Below are 16,263 nucleotides of genomic sequence, written 5' to 3'. Positions count from 1 at the left end.
TGATGCCTTTTGTCCTGGCATCATTGTTAACCATATCCCTTTTCACACTCAAAAGTGCATGACAAATAATATGGTCACATAGTTCAGCTCATGGAAGAGACATGAAGGGGCAAGGGAGATGGAGTCCATGAGGGAAAGAGACATTTTCTTAGATTCTCTTTCTTCTGAAAAAGTTTCCCAATTAAGCTTCTCCATCTCTACTCACTCTTCTGCTCCGCACAGAGAGACTCAACTTGCTTCAGAAATTTGGGCATCATAGCTTACAAGCTATCGTCACACACAACTGAATACAGTTTTTGGCACACAGCTGGAGCACAAATATATCATTATCTGACTTTTTCTCAATTGTTACTGTGCATAAATGGCATAAGGAAAAAATATATATAGTGGCTTTGACAAAATCCAACCAATGTCCCCAACAACCCAAAAATATCTACTTGAGTCTTCCTGAAGCTTAACAGTTTCATCTAAAAATGAGGTAAAATAATCATCACGGTAAGAATTTAAAGGTCCAGAATAAAAATTTAGCTTTTATTATTATTTTTTTTTAGTTTTTCAAAGTATCAAAGAATCACAGTTCTTCGTCATATCCTGACTCAGCTAGTCTTTAGGACATCTTGGGTGAGCCACCTGTTGCTTTTCTATTTAGAAGAAAGTTGCTACTCAGGCCAAAACATACTTGAACCTTGGTGTTTACACACATTCGGATCTGCATCTCAAGATTAACAACCATGGAGACTCGCCTGCAAGCCTCTGTTTTTGCAACATATGCCCAGGATTTCTTGATGTGGATCTAGCATAGCCCATGTCTTCCCAGGCTGGGTTCTTGTTATAGAATTCCCGATAGGGCCTTCCTTCCCAGGCTGGGAATGCCTGCCATTGAACTCCAGACAGAGCCTGCATTCCACATCCCAGGTCTCTGTTTATAATAGTGTCTCTGGCATTTTTGGTACATGCCAAGGTTCTCTCTCCAGATACCACATTTGGCAAAATATTGTAAGGAAAACCTTTTAAGTGGTGTGGACTTCCCCAGCACTCATTCTTTCTGTCTTCCAAAATTTGGTCATGCAGACATGAGTTTGTGTTTCTTTTCCCTCCTCAGCTTCCTGATTCATATTCCCACAGATTAGCTGGCTGACTTGAGAACCACATGAAAATCTCTCCTTTTTTTTTTTTTAAATCTCTCACTCCCACAATAATGTGCTCTTAAATTTTACCACAAAATCTCTACCCAATGTCTTTCCTTTTCCTGCGTCCCTTCTCCTCCTTTGCCTTACAAGTGCTTACTATGAGTTGCTGCCATTTCGACCTCCTCTGAGATTTGCTCCGAGTACCTCTTAATGCCCTTCTTTGTTACCTCAACCCCTAAAACATTATGCTGTAATTAATTCATCAACTGGCTAAATCCTGCAAGAAAACAATAGCTTTATAGGGACAGAGATTTTATCTGTTTCATGAACCACTGTATGCTCCTGTCTCCAGCAATGCCAATCACATATCTACTTCATGAATACTTAATGTTTTTTTAAAATATTGGCTTTCTACATAGGACCTGCCTAATATAACCCCAAGAGATACACTGGGTAGATCAGCATGATCTCCAGTGTACTGATGAAGGAACTGGAGGTTTAGGATTTGTACAAAATAATTCAGCTACATAGCAGACCCAGAATCTAGACCTCCATCCTCCTGCTCCACCATTCTTCCCCTTAGCCTTTGGGGTGGTCTCCAGTTGGGTGTTGAGTTCTGGGTTATTCCAATAGAGGGCACACTAGAATGAAGGTCCAAGTACTCCTGGGCACGAGCTCTGCCCAAGTAATACCTACCGAGAAGCTAATGAACACAGCAGTTTGTATCAAAGCATCTAGTATTTCAGAAATAACTTCCAAACACTGACATACACCAAAATTCTCTCTTGACATAGTCTCTTTGTTCCAACTCTTAGAGTAAGAAGCATTTTTAGAATAAAGACACATGGGCTTTAATGTCATATGAAACAGGAGTCAAATTCATCAAAGCTCTTTCTATCTCTGCAACTCTGTAACTTAGCCTTTCAAAGCTTTCTATCTCACTAGAACACTACATTATTTAGGGACAAAATATGTAAAGTGTCTAGTTCAGTCTTGACCCAAAGTACTTGTAGTTGGAATGCTTAGTAAAGGGTTTGTGCTCTACTTCAATATCAGCAAAGAATATTGGTAGGTAAAAGTTAATATTAATAAAATTTAATCTATCATCAAATTCATCTTGAATTCTACTATACATCATAAACAATTATACTATGTATTGATTTCTTCCAGGCCTTTCACGAAACACAGACATAGAAATACAAACACAAACACGAAGAAACATGAATATTATCTCCTTCTTTCTTTAGTACAACCAATATCTCCAAAGAAATAACAAAAATGAGAAGCATTTCAGAATTGAAAAGAACTGCAGAGGAGATTCCCTCTCTAGCCATACTCAGGTCTCTGCTTTAAGGTTAACATGAATTACTAGTGCGTAAGTCATTTTTCTATCCAAACCAACTTCTCATTGTGTGTGATAAGGAGCCAGACATACATAGGTGTTAAAATTATTTTCAATTCCTTTTTTTCACAAAGACAGTGAGTGCTAACCTAAGGAAATATAAAACATTTTTATTTCAATGTAAATAGAGAAAACACTAAGGTTAAAGTAGATGGTGCAATTATTATTACAGGGAAAAGTATACTTGGCTATAATGCCAGAATTGCTTCTTATGAGAGATTTAATTTTTTTTTCTTTTCTTTCATTCATTCACCATTAACCCAAAGTCACAAGGAAATGAGTTTTCATTGCATGGTAAGTCTGCCAAGACGTAAGGTATGTGTGATCCAGAAATAACAACAGTCATGCAATTAAGATCCAGAATCTACCACATATCTAAATATATTGAAGCTTTAGCAAGTAGTTTAGATCACTGCTTTTCAAGATTATATTTTTCTTCCTCTTCATTTTAGTAAAGGGCTTGGTTCTATAACAGTTTAAATATTTATAGAAAAATATTGTCCAAGATTTATTTAATATACTTCTCTTTTTTAAAACCTCACATATCACCTGGGTTGTTTCACCCGGTGATGAAACATGTATTTTATGTAGCTTTTACACATGTATTTTGTATAGATGTATGATCGATTTTATAGCATATGACACTAAAACAGGCACATATGAATGTTACAACTGAAGTGTGTATAGCATATGACTTGCTGAAAAATATCAAATACATACATCTGTGTTTAAAAAAACTAATAATAGGCCGGGCGCGGTGGCTCACGCCTGTAATCCTAGCTCTCTGGGAGGCCGAGGCGGGCGGATTGCTCGAGGTCAGGAGTTCGAAACCAGCCTGAGCAAGAGCGAGACCCCGTCTCTACTATAAAATAGAAAGAAACTAATTGGCCAACTAATATATATAGAAAAAATTAGCCGGGCATGGTGGCGCATGCCTGTAGTCCCAGCTACTCGGGAGGCTGAGACAGAAGGATCGCTTGAGCCCAGGAGTTTGAGGTTGCTGTGAGCGAGGCTGACGCCACGGCACTCACTCTAGCCTAGGCAACAAAGCGAGACTCTGTCTCAAAAAAAAAAAAAAAAAAAAAAACTAATAATAAATATAGTAAAACTTCACATTGGTACAGAACTTTAGGTTTACCAACTGTTTTAAAAGCCTTACTATGTATTTAAAAGGATCCAGAAAAGTGATATAATTACTCTGAATGTAACACACAAAGTGATCCGCATTCACAAGGTTCTACTCTAGTAAAGCAGACATTAAATATTTTAAATGGGACACAGAATTTATGATGCAGGAAACATCATAAAGCCCTAAAAGGTCTCTGACCAAGAAAACATTGCGTTGAGGCTAATGAAACGACTGAAATAGAACCCATAAGAAGACAGAGACAAAGCGACAGGGAGAGAGGGGCAGGAGAGAAAGTCTTAGGTTGATACATATTCCAGAATCTAAACAAGGAAATGCTTTGTACGTAGTAAGATAATGATAAATAATTATTTTTATTTTGTGTTATACTTTTCAAGTCTCTGTTGTATCATTAAAAGCTGGTCCCACTGGGCCACGGGCAGACCAAAGGCATGTACTACTATGATTCTCCCCTCGTATTTTATGCACCATTTTGAAGCCATGAGTTCATGCACCAACAGTTGTGCACTTGTTTCAGACAAACCAGTGCCAGGCCAGCATAATTACTCAACAAATGCTTGCTGAATAAATCCATAAGGGTCCATTTCCATGAAAACACATAGACTTTAAATTTCAGTGATGTAAAAAGACACTTCAGTGATATAAATAAAACACATTCAACTCTAAGCAACAGAGATGTGACATCACTTAACTAGCCTCCTAGCCTTCAGAGTTAGTGATTCACTAAGAAGATACCTCTTACTCTTATGTTTGAGAAGTTTGAGATTACCACTTATGCTGAGTTTGTGGGACTGATTTTGTTTGACATACGAACACTCTGCCACCAACAAACCAAATGTAGGAATTTTTTTTTTTCTTAGACAGAAATGTGTTAGTACCATGAACGGCCAGAGTTTGAATTTTGAATCAACAATACCATGGGAGTCCAATAACTGTTAAAGTTATCATAATTAACAACTTCATGACCTTGAGAGGTAAAGCATCTGATTATAGTTTCTCTGCCTTGGTTATGGATTATTTGAAAAACTTGAATCATGAGATTCTCCACCCCTTGACTCTGGCAATTTTTCAATTTTATTAATTATTAATGACACTATAGTCCACTGGAGGTTAGGTGTCGAACAGTCAAAAACCCTTATAGAGTTTGTGAAGGATTTGTGTACCTTCCACCAACAAAGGCCTGTCTTCAGAGCTAGGTTCCTCCAATGACATGCCTACGAGTCTGTGTGTTCTATGATCAAAGGGAGAAGGTGGGTGGTGGTGATGTGGAAGAGGAAGAAAGAGGCAGATGAAGATCTTTATAAAGGGGAAAAATAAGTCAAGCAAATAATATGTCCTACTGGTTTCCTCAACTCTACTTAATCAGATTGGAAACAGCACATATGATAAACAGAACCATATGTAAGCTAATCACTAGGGTGAGAATTTGGCCATGTGCATCTCTACTGCATGACTCAAAGATGCTGTGCTTCTATTCTACCACTTTTGAAATACACTTTCAATCATTTCCTTGCTGTTGAACATGCCATCCCATCTACTGCAGTAACCTGTCTAGGAACTTTTCCCTCCCCTTCTATTTTCTTCTAATTTTCTGGATTTTAAAAATCAGAAGCAAGAGCTTGCGTTGGGGATTATATTACTATGTTTACTGCCTCTACTCATTGTTATCTGACTTGCAGGATAGAGTCCTTCTCGAAAAAATAGATTTCCCTGCACCATTGTGGTAGGCATCATATGCACAGCTTGGGCCAGTGAACTGTGAGTGGAAATGGCCTCATAAAAGCAGAAACATTGAAACCCAGTACACAGTTCTGCAGCCCCTCTGTTCCCTCTGCCATGAGCAGGACATGTCCCCAGTAGGGGCTCCTTCTTCAGCCTGGATTCCACAATAATGAGAGAGTGGAATGACAGACAAAGAAGACTTGGAAGGATAAGCAGTGGGAGGAGAGTGTGTATGAGAAATTATTCAATGGGTACAATGTATATAATTTGGGTGATGATATCCTGAAAGCCCTGACTTGACCACTATGTGACTTACACATGTAAAATAGTTGTACTTGAACCCCATAAATTTATACAAATTTTTTTAAAAGAGTATACATGGGGCAGAGCCTCCTTAGCCTTCAGTCAGCATACTAAAATGTGAGCAAGAAATACATCTCTCTTGATGCCAATCATTGAGATTCTTTTTTTTTTTTTTTTTGCAAACTTGCAAAAGTTCACTAATACATGCTTGTTGTCATTGTACATAAAATAAGAGTTAGGGCTCAAGATGATCCCTTATGTGAAGACGGAGTTCTGATTTGATTCCTTCTGAGTATCTCCCCCCACCACAGTATACATATGGACTCTCCAGGAAGGTGAGCTTCATATAGGTACCAGCTGTTATTACCTATAACTGTGACTACCCTTTAGAAGAGGGCCCATAGCACCTTAGCTTATGACCTAACACATGCACAATGTATTGTCCATTTCTCAGAGGGCTATAAAGCTATTGAGGAAAAATAAAAACTAATGGAATGTTTCTATTACACAGCTGGTATCTAGTACACATAGAATAAACCAATACCCTTTGCCAGATAGATGTAAAATTCACATTGCAATATAAATTTGAATTTCAAAAAATATTGGGCTTACACTATAAAGTAAATAAGAAATCTCTTCAATTTTTGAAAACTAGAAAAAGTTTATCTGATTGTTTTTTCCATCAACCCCTTACCTTCTGTAGACCCTTTTGTATGAAGGCGTTTGTTGAGTTCATCCAATTTGTTCTTCATTTGTGAAAACCAGTAAAGGAAAAAAGAAAGCAAATCAGAAATGCTCATTCTTTCCTGAACCCTTCTTTCTACTTAGCACCCTGATAAATTCAAAACAGGATCCTAAACTCTATCAATAGCATAACTTCTTTTGAGGAATTACTATTGTATCTCAAATCGACATTATAGGCTCCACTTGCTAGTAGTTCTATGTCTATAAGCACCTTCTTTAATCTCTCTATAATTCTGTTTCCTTCCCTTAAAACTGTGGAACCAACTTACCATGTTGGTAATGATGATTATTTGGGCACATATATGTAAATAATTAGAATAGCACCTCAATAATTCATGCTAATTCTTAGGTACACTAAAGTGATTCTCAAACCAATTTATGAAATCACTTTTTCCAAAGCTAAAAAGTAAGGACTCAGCAATTCAGAAAAGTAAAGGCTCAGCAACTCCACCCTTCACCATATATCCTAGAGACTCTCTAGCATATGCACACAAGAGGACACTTGCAATAACATCTGCTGCAGCATTTTTTGTAAGTGCAACATTTGGAAATTACCCAATGTTCTCAAATAGAAAAATGAATAAAATCATTATGGTATATTTATACAATTAAATATCACTACTATATTAGCAGTAAAAGTGAGTAAGCTAAAACTGCTAGTATTAATATACATAAACTTCAATAACATAATGAACAAAATAATTGTAGGATACATATAGTATAATAGCATTTACATAAAAATTTATAATATGAAAAACTACACTATAGGCTATTTAGGAAACCAAATTAAAGGTTACTTAATATGTTATTTAAGGGATACATACATATGGAGTATAAAAGTACAGAGACATGCATGAGAATTATGCACACTATATTTAGGGTACTAGCTACCTCTGGGTAGAAAGCAAATAGGATGGAGTTGAATACAGGAAGCTTCCACTGAATCTGTAATGTTTTCTTTCTTATGATGTATGTACCAAGGTATTCATTTTTATTAATCTCTATACCTTTTCAGTATGTCTGGAATTTTTTTAATAAAAGGAAGGAAGTCTTTTGGAGAAACCCATAGACAAAATAAAGACAATCCAGAATTTCTCTAAAATGGTTTAAGACCAGATATCCAAAAAATTTCTTATTCTTCTGAAGAAAGGTAATTCAGAAAACAAGATACAGTACAATAAATGTATTTCTGTAAAATTATATTTGGGATCTACTTCCCTATTGACTTTGGCAACTCAACTCCTCCAGCTAAGGTCTGAGCATTACCTGCCCTACAGTAATTAGCCTCTTTAGTTCTTGTCAGGAGCAAAAGTAGGAAGGAGAAAAAAATAGGGGAATAGGGAAGAAGAGCAATCTGAATTCCTCCAGTGGCAAGCCTCCCAAATGTGGCTCCTAGGCCCCTAGGAATTCTGGAAGGTAACAAATTGTAGAGGAAGGAGATAAGGCAGTAGGAGAATGATGTTCCATTTTTCTGAGTCCTAATAGAAAAATCACACATTTACCTATAATAAAACCACACATGCAAAAAATATCATATTTCCTTGTGTTGGGCTGGCATCACATCAACTCAGTGTGTTAATTCTAGTTAATTCCTGCTATAGAAACACTGGTTGGCAACTATAAAGGTATTTTATCAAAATAAAATTCAATAAGTAAATTATTGCTTAATACTTATAGTTTATTTGGTATTCAAAAACTGCCCAAACATGGTGTACAGGACCAACACCACAACCATGTTGGATCCTTCTCTACCCCGCTTTGTGTCCTTAGAGGCTGACCTCTAGGGACCACATCCATGAGTAAACTTTCCCTGTGGCTTCCTGTTGGGCTCTACCAATGAGTGATATCTGAAAGGAAGTAGAGAGGAGAGAGGAGGGATAGCTCTTCCAGCTCTTTTCCTGCTGGGTTGTGGTATATGAGCCGCACTCATCTACCGAATGCAATAGTTCTTTCCTCCTTAGTTTTCTTTCCATGCTCTGGCAACTTGCTCCCTCCCCTCACCCTATAGGCCTTGGAGGGTACCCTGCTAACGCCAGGGCACTTCATCATTCCTTACTGACTTCCATTCACCCTTTCCAGCCTTTGTAAATAGTACTCTCATTAAGCATGACTGGAACAATTTCTTTAAACTCTTTTCAAAACCTCTTCTGCATGGCTCACCTGTTTCCTGTTGAGACCATGACTGATAGACATATGATCCATGGTTGAAACAACAGAAAAGGTTTTTGGTCAGGAATTGTGACTCCACAGAATATCATCGTGAATTCTACTTTTTGCCCTTCCTTCTCTATACCTGAGCTGTCCAATATGGTAACCACAAGCCACATGTGGCTCTTTACATTTAAAGTAATTAAAATTAAAATTTTAATTCCTCAGTCACACAAGCCAGTGGCTACCATTTTGGACAGAACAACTATCGACCATTTCCACCATCACAGAAAGTTCTACTGCACAGTCCTGTTACACACCCACCAAGGTCTTCCATGAGAAACAAAGATTATTTCTACCTTTGGCTCTACCTTATCATCACAGGTGCAGCCCAGGTCAAAATCAGACTGAAGGTACATAATCCCTGGATAATTGGGTCTGGCAACTTCCTCCGGCATGGTTGGCCTGAAGGTATTAGTACGCAGGAGATGATTCAGACTTCCATGGGTCCCATTATTAGGAGCTGGTTTCAATCCCAGGAGATCTGGTGAAAAGAATGAAAAAGAGGCAGGTGCTTCTTAAATTTTTTTTCAATGAGATATGATAAGAATCAAAACCTTTCACCTTCTAAGAGTCTGAAAACTCTGAACATAAATCAGAATTGGATAAAACCAAATTTAGCTGGCAGGCACCCCTTTCTTACTTCCTGAACCATTCTGGCCTGACCATGTCTTGCCACAGCTTTCTGAAATAGCCATGTTCATTGCTCCACCATGAAGAGAGAGAGACATTCTCAAAAAGAAAGAGTGAAAGAACAGGGCCTAAGCTAGCCTATGTCTCTGATAGTTACAACCCAAGGACTATCAGTGTCAGTATCACTATCTATCTGCACTTCTCTGGGACTTTTTAATCCCAAATTTTGAAATGAGACTTACAATCAATGAATAACCACATCTGACCTCTAAGTCACTCCACAGAAGTGTGGGGACCAGAGGAGGCTTTGGCCGTGTGCCCCGAAGTGCCACTGTGAGATGAACAGGCTGATTTCATAGCAAGTGAATGGTTGCCAAGTGGGCGCACAGTGCCTTGCCTAAGCTCAGAGGCAGGACAGGGGAGAGCTAGCAGCCAAAATGGGAAAAGAACCCAGGAGACTCGACTTACAGACTCCCCCTCTAACCACCAGACTGGCACTCCCTTACTAAATAGGAAAAGTTGTCCTCATTCAGCAACTAGAAGCTCAAAGAAGAAAAATAATTAGGTGCACATAAATAGCTGGCCAGGATGCAAGCTGGCAAAATTTTAACTGGGCTGCAATGCAAGAGATGGAGGTGGGAGAGGGCTATGTGTAGAACTCTTGCTCCAGCAGGTCTCCGACCAATGGTGTCAAGCTGTAATGCTATATTAGATCAGCCAGAGTCTGCCAACAGCAACACTATGAAAATTCCCCATTAGCCAACTGTTGAAGGAAGACAAAGATGCCTTAGAAGAGTTTGATATTCTGCCTTTAGAGCCAATGGGCAAGTTATAACATTTTTCATGTGGGGAGAAGAGGTGGTCCCAGAAGATGGACACCTCATTTCTTTCTCTGACATTGAGAAAGTTCATATATTAACTAAACATTGTTTCACTAGTTTTGATTACACACGTGACTTACCACACATAACATTGTAAAGTTCAATGTTTTCGAATGGAGGTACTTTAGTCTTGTACTTAAATGTTGGGCCATAACCTACAAAAACAGTCTTCCAAAAAGAAAGAAAACAAACAAAAGCAATTAAACGTTGTTTGGTAGCACCCCTTCCTCTATTTATGAATATTGTGTTACTTCATGCACACCACAATTCCCCAATCCTAAGAATCACTGAAACACAATTTCAATTTCCTGTTCTGTTATCATACCTGCATGCTGTTGACCTTGTTATCAAATCCATGGTCTCCCTGGAAAAAACATTTTCCTGATGGTTTCTTGTAAACATCTAATGGTTTCCTACATTGAAATAATTTTATGATCAGTCAGGATTTCTCACAAAATCACTCTGATAAAATACTAATTTCAGGGTACAAAGAATCTCTAAGAAGGAGTTTTTGGAAGCTTATCTCCAATTGCATCATTCTTATGGTGATGAAAAGATGATTGTGTTCATTTCTCTAAGTGCCTTTGCTTTGACAATCACCCAGGATAAATGGGGGCCTGTGAACAGAAGTCGTGGTGGCCTCATCGAACCCGTGCTTACACCAAGCAGGTCATTTGTCACAGGCAGGGCTCTGCCTGAGTGCTTCACTGGCTCTGAGACTGTAATAATCTCAACTGTAGGACCATGTGTGTCTGCCTCTATGGACCCCTCCCTACATTCAGTGCCTAGGGAGGCACTTTTTAAATATGTTCTGTTTTATCAATGAATGGAGATTCATTTCTCTATTCTAGAAAAATGTTTGCATGCAAATTTACCCATCATTATCACACAACTAGAGTATAATTGAGTGGTTAACTTAACAGTATTGGTGATCTATCTAAAAATACCTTACCTAGACAAGATCTGTATTTAGAAATAGAAAATGAAAACATTGCTGTCTAGACATCAAGACCATTTGATCTTTTCTGTTGCCACAGGAAGATATCTTTTGCATAAGTATCACATGACCCTTTTCCAAAAAATCTTTCATGTTTATTTAATACAAATATTTCCTAAGTACTTACAAGGTACATAGCACTGAAGTAAAGTGCTTAAGGAGAACAAAGAAATCTAACATAGTGGTTTCCACTCTTAAGAAAAGTACCTAAGGCTTGGGAAAATAAGATATTTGCATATAATACTTTTATAATACAAGAGTTAAAATGAAAAGATTTACTGCTTAATCAACATGCCTGGCTTTGGTCCACACTAATTTGATCAACTATCTTGTCTTTCACTTAACTTCTACTCAACTCTCCTGTTTCCTTCCTATGAACCCACCAACTCTTCCAAGCTGCCCCATACATAAAAGGTGCTGCAGAGAACATACTCAGCCAATTAGCTGCATCTCTATAGCTTTTCCATGAGAATTCTCCATATCTATTCTAAATGATTCCAATAATTTCTGTTCTTCATATATCTCTCTTCATAATCTCACGTATTTAACCCTACCCACATATAAAACCATGGTATATTTATGTATTTTCATGTGTTCCATATTGATACAAGTTCCTAGAGAACCAACATTTTTCTGGTTATTTTCTTTCCCTTGTAAACTAAGAATACCTAGCAGAATTCATGTAGCAGTTGTTCAACTATTGCTACAAACTGATTCACAAAACTTTTCTTAAGGAGAAAGTAGAAGGAAAAGAGAGTGGGAAAGGGCTGCTTCCAGGTCTGTATGAAAATGTATAAACCTTTAATAATTAACTGTTTGGAAGTGGCTCAAGCCTCTGGACATGTCCTACATCAGATTAAAAAGGAAGGGATAGGGGGAGGAGCAAGATGGTGGATGAGAAACACCACCAGACAAAGTGTCTCTGCAGTAAAGACAGATTCTAGGAGAAATTAAAAGAAAGAAGCTAGCAGACGACCATATATCAGATAGGGGTTGGAAAGAGGGGTACCTGAGACCACAGGAGATTTCATGGGAGGAGGCTGCAGAGAAGAACTGGAGGCAGAGACCTCCCAAGTAGCCTGGAGACCAGTGGCAAGGGTAGGTGGTGCGGTTAACTTTCCCCTCCCTTGTATCTCGGACTGCTGAAGGGCTCCCCAGCGGCTGGAGAGACCTGCGGACACCAGCCCAGAGATGGTCACCACCAGTGAGCAGTAAGCCTGTAGTGGACATGGCACCAGGCTCCCAACTCCCTTGGGGCACCTTCATGTGCACAGACCAGAGCCACATGGCAGGCGCCATATCGCTCCACTCTCTCCTCCCCTCTCCCTATCTGTGGATGCCAAGAGAGACAATATAGCCACCAGCTGGAGGCACCTCCAGGGAATGGGACCTTCCCTTTTGGGGCCCTACAGCTGACTGAGGGGTAATCAGATGGTGAGTTCCCTACCCGCCAGCCCTCCCAGGTGCTGCCAGCCTGGTGATTCCAGGAGAATGGGGCAGACCCTGAGGCTGAGAGACATTAAACCAGCTTGGGCTCCCTGTGGGTGAATTAGGACTAGCACTCCTCTCCTTGGTAGGGTCAAGGATTGAACTCTGGGACCCAGAGGTCTGCAGACCAGATCCCATGCACTCAGGTCTTGCATTGCCCGGGGCACAGAAGGGATATCCGTGAATAGCCTACTGAGGTGTGTGTGCCTTCAGGGGCAGATCAGCGTCCTTGAGAGCAACCCTCTTCCCAAAGAGGGGCTGTGTGTCCAGCCCAGGTGGTGATCCTGTGCAGGGAACCTCCCAGCCAGCATCACAGTCAGGAGGGGCCCAATGGCGTGAGGTCTGGCCTGCTGGCAGAGGCCCAGGATTAGCCGTGGAGTTGGGGAGAGTGGAAAGGAGTGAAGCCCACTCCAGACTGTGGGTATCAGATGGCCCCACCCCCACACGCAGACTTTCTGACTGAGGGGGGCTATTCCAGCCCCTCCCTGACAGCTTTTCCCGGAAGCAGAGAACAAAACTTTGACCCCTGCTAACAGCATTTGTGGTACCTGAGGGCAGACTTATCCAACCCAGCTCCACCCAGACTCACTCCCAGACCAGCTCTCACTGAGGTGGAGAATAAGGACACACCTGGAAGTCGCAGGGCCCCACTGACCACCTGAGGTACCAGAGTGCCCCTCCAGGGGAACAAGAACTGGATACAAAACCCCAAAACAACAGTGTAGCCTGTTTCTCCAAGCAAGCGCCACCTACTGACAGGGAGAACATTCTGCACACCCTATTCACGGCACCTACTAACTCATCATACAGGGAGTGGTCAAATCTCACCCACAAATACCACCTACTGGCTCAGAAACTAAACAGGACATGTCACTATCCAAACAAAAACCTAAAGTCAAGAAGCAACAACTGACCGACATGAAAAGAAATCAGTGAAGGAACTCTGGAAATATGAAGAACCAAATGGAAAGCACACCCCTAAAGAGGAGCACCAGCCCCTTAGAAATGGACACCAACCAAAATCAGACCACTAAAATGACAGAAGAGGAATTTTGAATGTGGATCATAAGAAAATTCAATGACCTGCAAGAACAACTGGATAACCAACACAAAGAAAACACAAAAAGATTCCAGGACCTGGAACAAATATTCACTAAAGAAATTGAAACAATGAAGAAAAGTTTAATCGAACTCCTGAAGAATCAATTCAGGGAACTATAAAACACAGTGGAAAGCCTCAAGAACAGAGTAGATCAAACAGAAGAAAGAATCTCAGAGACTGAAGATAACATCATCCAATTAAATAAATCAGTCGCAGAGATAGAGCAGAGAAACAAGAGAAAAGAGCAAAGCCTACAAGAGATGTGGAATTATGTGAAGAAACCTAATGTGAGGGTCATAGGGTTGCCAGAAAGGGAGAAAGAAAACACTCAAGGGTTGGACAAGCTATTTGAAGATATAATAGAGGAAAATTTCTCAGGACTTACTAAAAATCTCCAGATACAAGTTCAAGAAGCTCAAATGACCCCTGGGAGATTCAATGCAAACAGGAAGACATCACGACGTGCAGTCATCAGACTGGCCAAAATATCAACTAAAGAGGCCCTTCTAAAAGCTGTAAGATGAAAGAACCATGTAACATACAAAGGAAAGCCAATCCAAATAACGCCAGACTTCTCTACTGAAACTTTACAAGCAAGGAGAGTCTGAGGCCCCATTCTCACTCTTCTGAAATAGAGTAATGCCCAGCCTAGAATCTTATTCCCTGAAAAGCTAAGTTTTGTATATAAAGGAGAAATCAGGACATTCTCAGATAAGCAAAGACTGAGGGAATTCACCAAGACAAGACCAGCCCTTCAAGAAGTACTCAAAACAGTGTTACCCATGGATCAGCATAATAAACACTCATGAATGTAAATCTACTCAAAGCTAAAGATCAAAACCCAGATACCACAATGGCTCAAGAGACAAAACAAAGCAACAAAGTTCAACCCAACATAATGAACAGAAATCTTCCTCACCTATCAGTTATCTCAATAAATGTGAATGGCTTCAACTCCCCACTCAAGAGACATAGGCTGGCCGAATGGATAAAAATACACAAGCCAAGTATCTTCTGCCTTCAGGAAACACATCTAACCTGCAAGGATGCAGTTAGACTAAAGATCAAGGAGTGGAGAACAATATTTCAAGCAAATAGAAGACAAAAGAAGGCTGGCGTGGCAGTGCTGATTACAGATAACTTAGCTTTTAAATCAACAAAAGTAACAAAAGACAAAGAAGGTCGCTATATAATGGTGAAGGGTACAGTTCAACAAGAAGACATAACAATTCTAAATATATATGCACCCAACCTTTGTGCACCCAGATTCATAAAGCAAACTCTACTGGATCTAAACAAATGGATAAACAATAACAACATAATAGTCAGAGACTTTAACAGCCCACTGACAGCACAAGACACATCCTCCAAACAGAAAACCAATAAAAAAATAATGGACTTAAACAGAACTCTAGAACAAATGGGCCTGACTGACATTTACAGGACATTCTACCCCCAAATCACTGAATATACATTCTTCTCATCAGCTCATGGGTCATTCTCTAAGACAGAAAACATGTCTCAAACAATTTTAAAAAACAGAAATTATATCATGTATCTTTTCAGATCACAGTGGAATAAAAGTAGAAATCAACCCTAACAGGAGTCCTAATTTCTACACAAAGTCATGGAAACTAAACAACCTTCTGCTGAATAATCACTTCATAAATAAGGAAATCAAGATGGAAATCAAAAGATTCTTTGAACTAAATGGCAAAGGAGACACAAGTTACCAAAACCTGTGGGACACAGCTAAAGCAGTCCTGAGAATAAGGTTTATTGCCATAAATGCCTATATCCCAAAGTAAAAAAGATCACAAATAGACAACCTAATGAATTGTCGCAAAGAGCTGGAAAATGAAGAACAGACTGACCCCAAACGTAGCAGAAGTGAAATCATTAAGATCAAATCAGAACTAAATGAAAATTGACAATAGGGAAACCATACGGAAGATTAATAAAACAAAAAGTTGGTTCTTTGAAAAAATAAACAAAATTGACACACCTTTGGCTAGACTAATGAAAAGCAGAAAAGAAAAATCTCTAATAAGCTCCATCAGGAAAAATAAAGGAGAAATTACGACTGATGCCCCAGAGATACAAGATATAATTTATGAATACTACAAAAACCTCTTTGCACACAAACTGGAAAATGTGGAGGAAATGGACAATTTCTGAGAAACACACAGCCTCCCTAGGCTCAACCAGGAAGAAATAGAATTCCTGAACAGACCCATATCAAGTACTGAAATTGAAATAGCAATAAAAAAACCTTCCTACAAAGAAAAGTCCTGCACCAAATGGTTTCACACCCGAATTTTACCACACCTACAAGGAAGAACTGGTGCCTATCCTGCAGAAATTATTCCACAACATTGAGAAGGATGGAATCCCTCCCAACACATTTTATGAAGTGAACATAACACTGATACCAAAACCAGGAAAGGATGCAACAAAAAAAGAAAACTACAGACCAATATCCCTTATGAATATAGATGCAAAAATT

At 39.4% G+C, this 16,263-nt stretch overlaps 1 protein-coding gene across 8 annotated transcripts in view; it reads right to left on the bottom strand.

Moving 5' to 3' along the window:
* The window catches only part of ENPP2 (ectonucleotide pyrophosphatase/phosphodiesterase 2), a 113,296-nt gene that overhangs the window by 14,303 nt on the left and 82,730 nt on the right, over positions 1-16,263 (bottom strand). For 6 of the 8 annotated variants that reach the window (XM_012753808.3, XM_076005059.1, XM_076005056.1 and 3 more), the window contains 4 exons: positions 10,496-10,583; positions 10,251-10,338; positions 8,956-9,140; positions 6,399-6,450 (listed from right to left, as the gene is read on the bottom strand). In XM_012753808.3, the coding sequence (XP_012609262.1) occupies positions 6,399-6,450; positions 8,956-9,140; positions 10,251-10,338; positions 10,496-10,583 (413 nt within the window). The remainder of the gene's footprint in view (positions 1-6,398; positions 6,451-8,955; positions 9,141-10,250; positions 10,339-10,495; positions 10,584-16,263) is intronic. The other 2 variants (XM_076005057.1, XM_076005058.1) reach the window with 1 other exon arrangement.

Source organism: Microcebus murinus, chromosome 7, assembly GCF_040939455.1.
Source record: "Microcebus murinus isolate Inina chromosome 7, M.murinus_Inina_mat1.0, whole genome shotgun sequence".
Classification (NCBI taxonomy): Eukaryota; Metazoa; Chordata; class Mammalia; order Primates; family Cheirogaleidae; genus Microcebus; species Microcebus murinus.
Note: the sequence above shows the minus strand (reverse complement) of the source record. Positions and strands in the feature narration are given on the sequence as shown.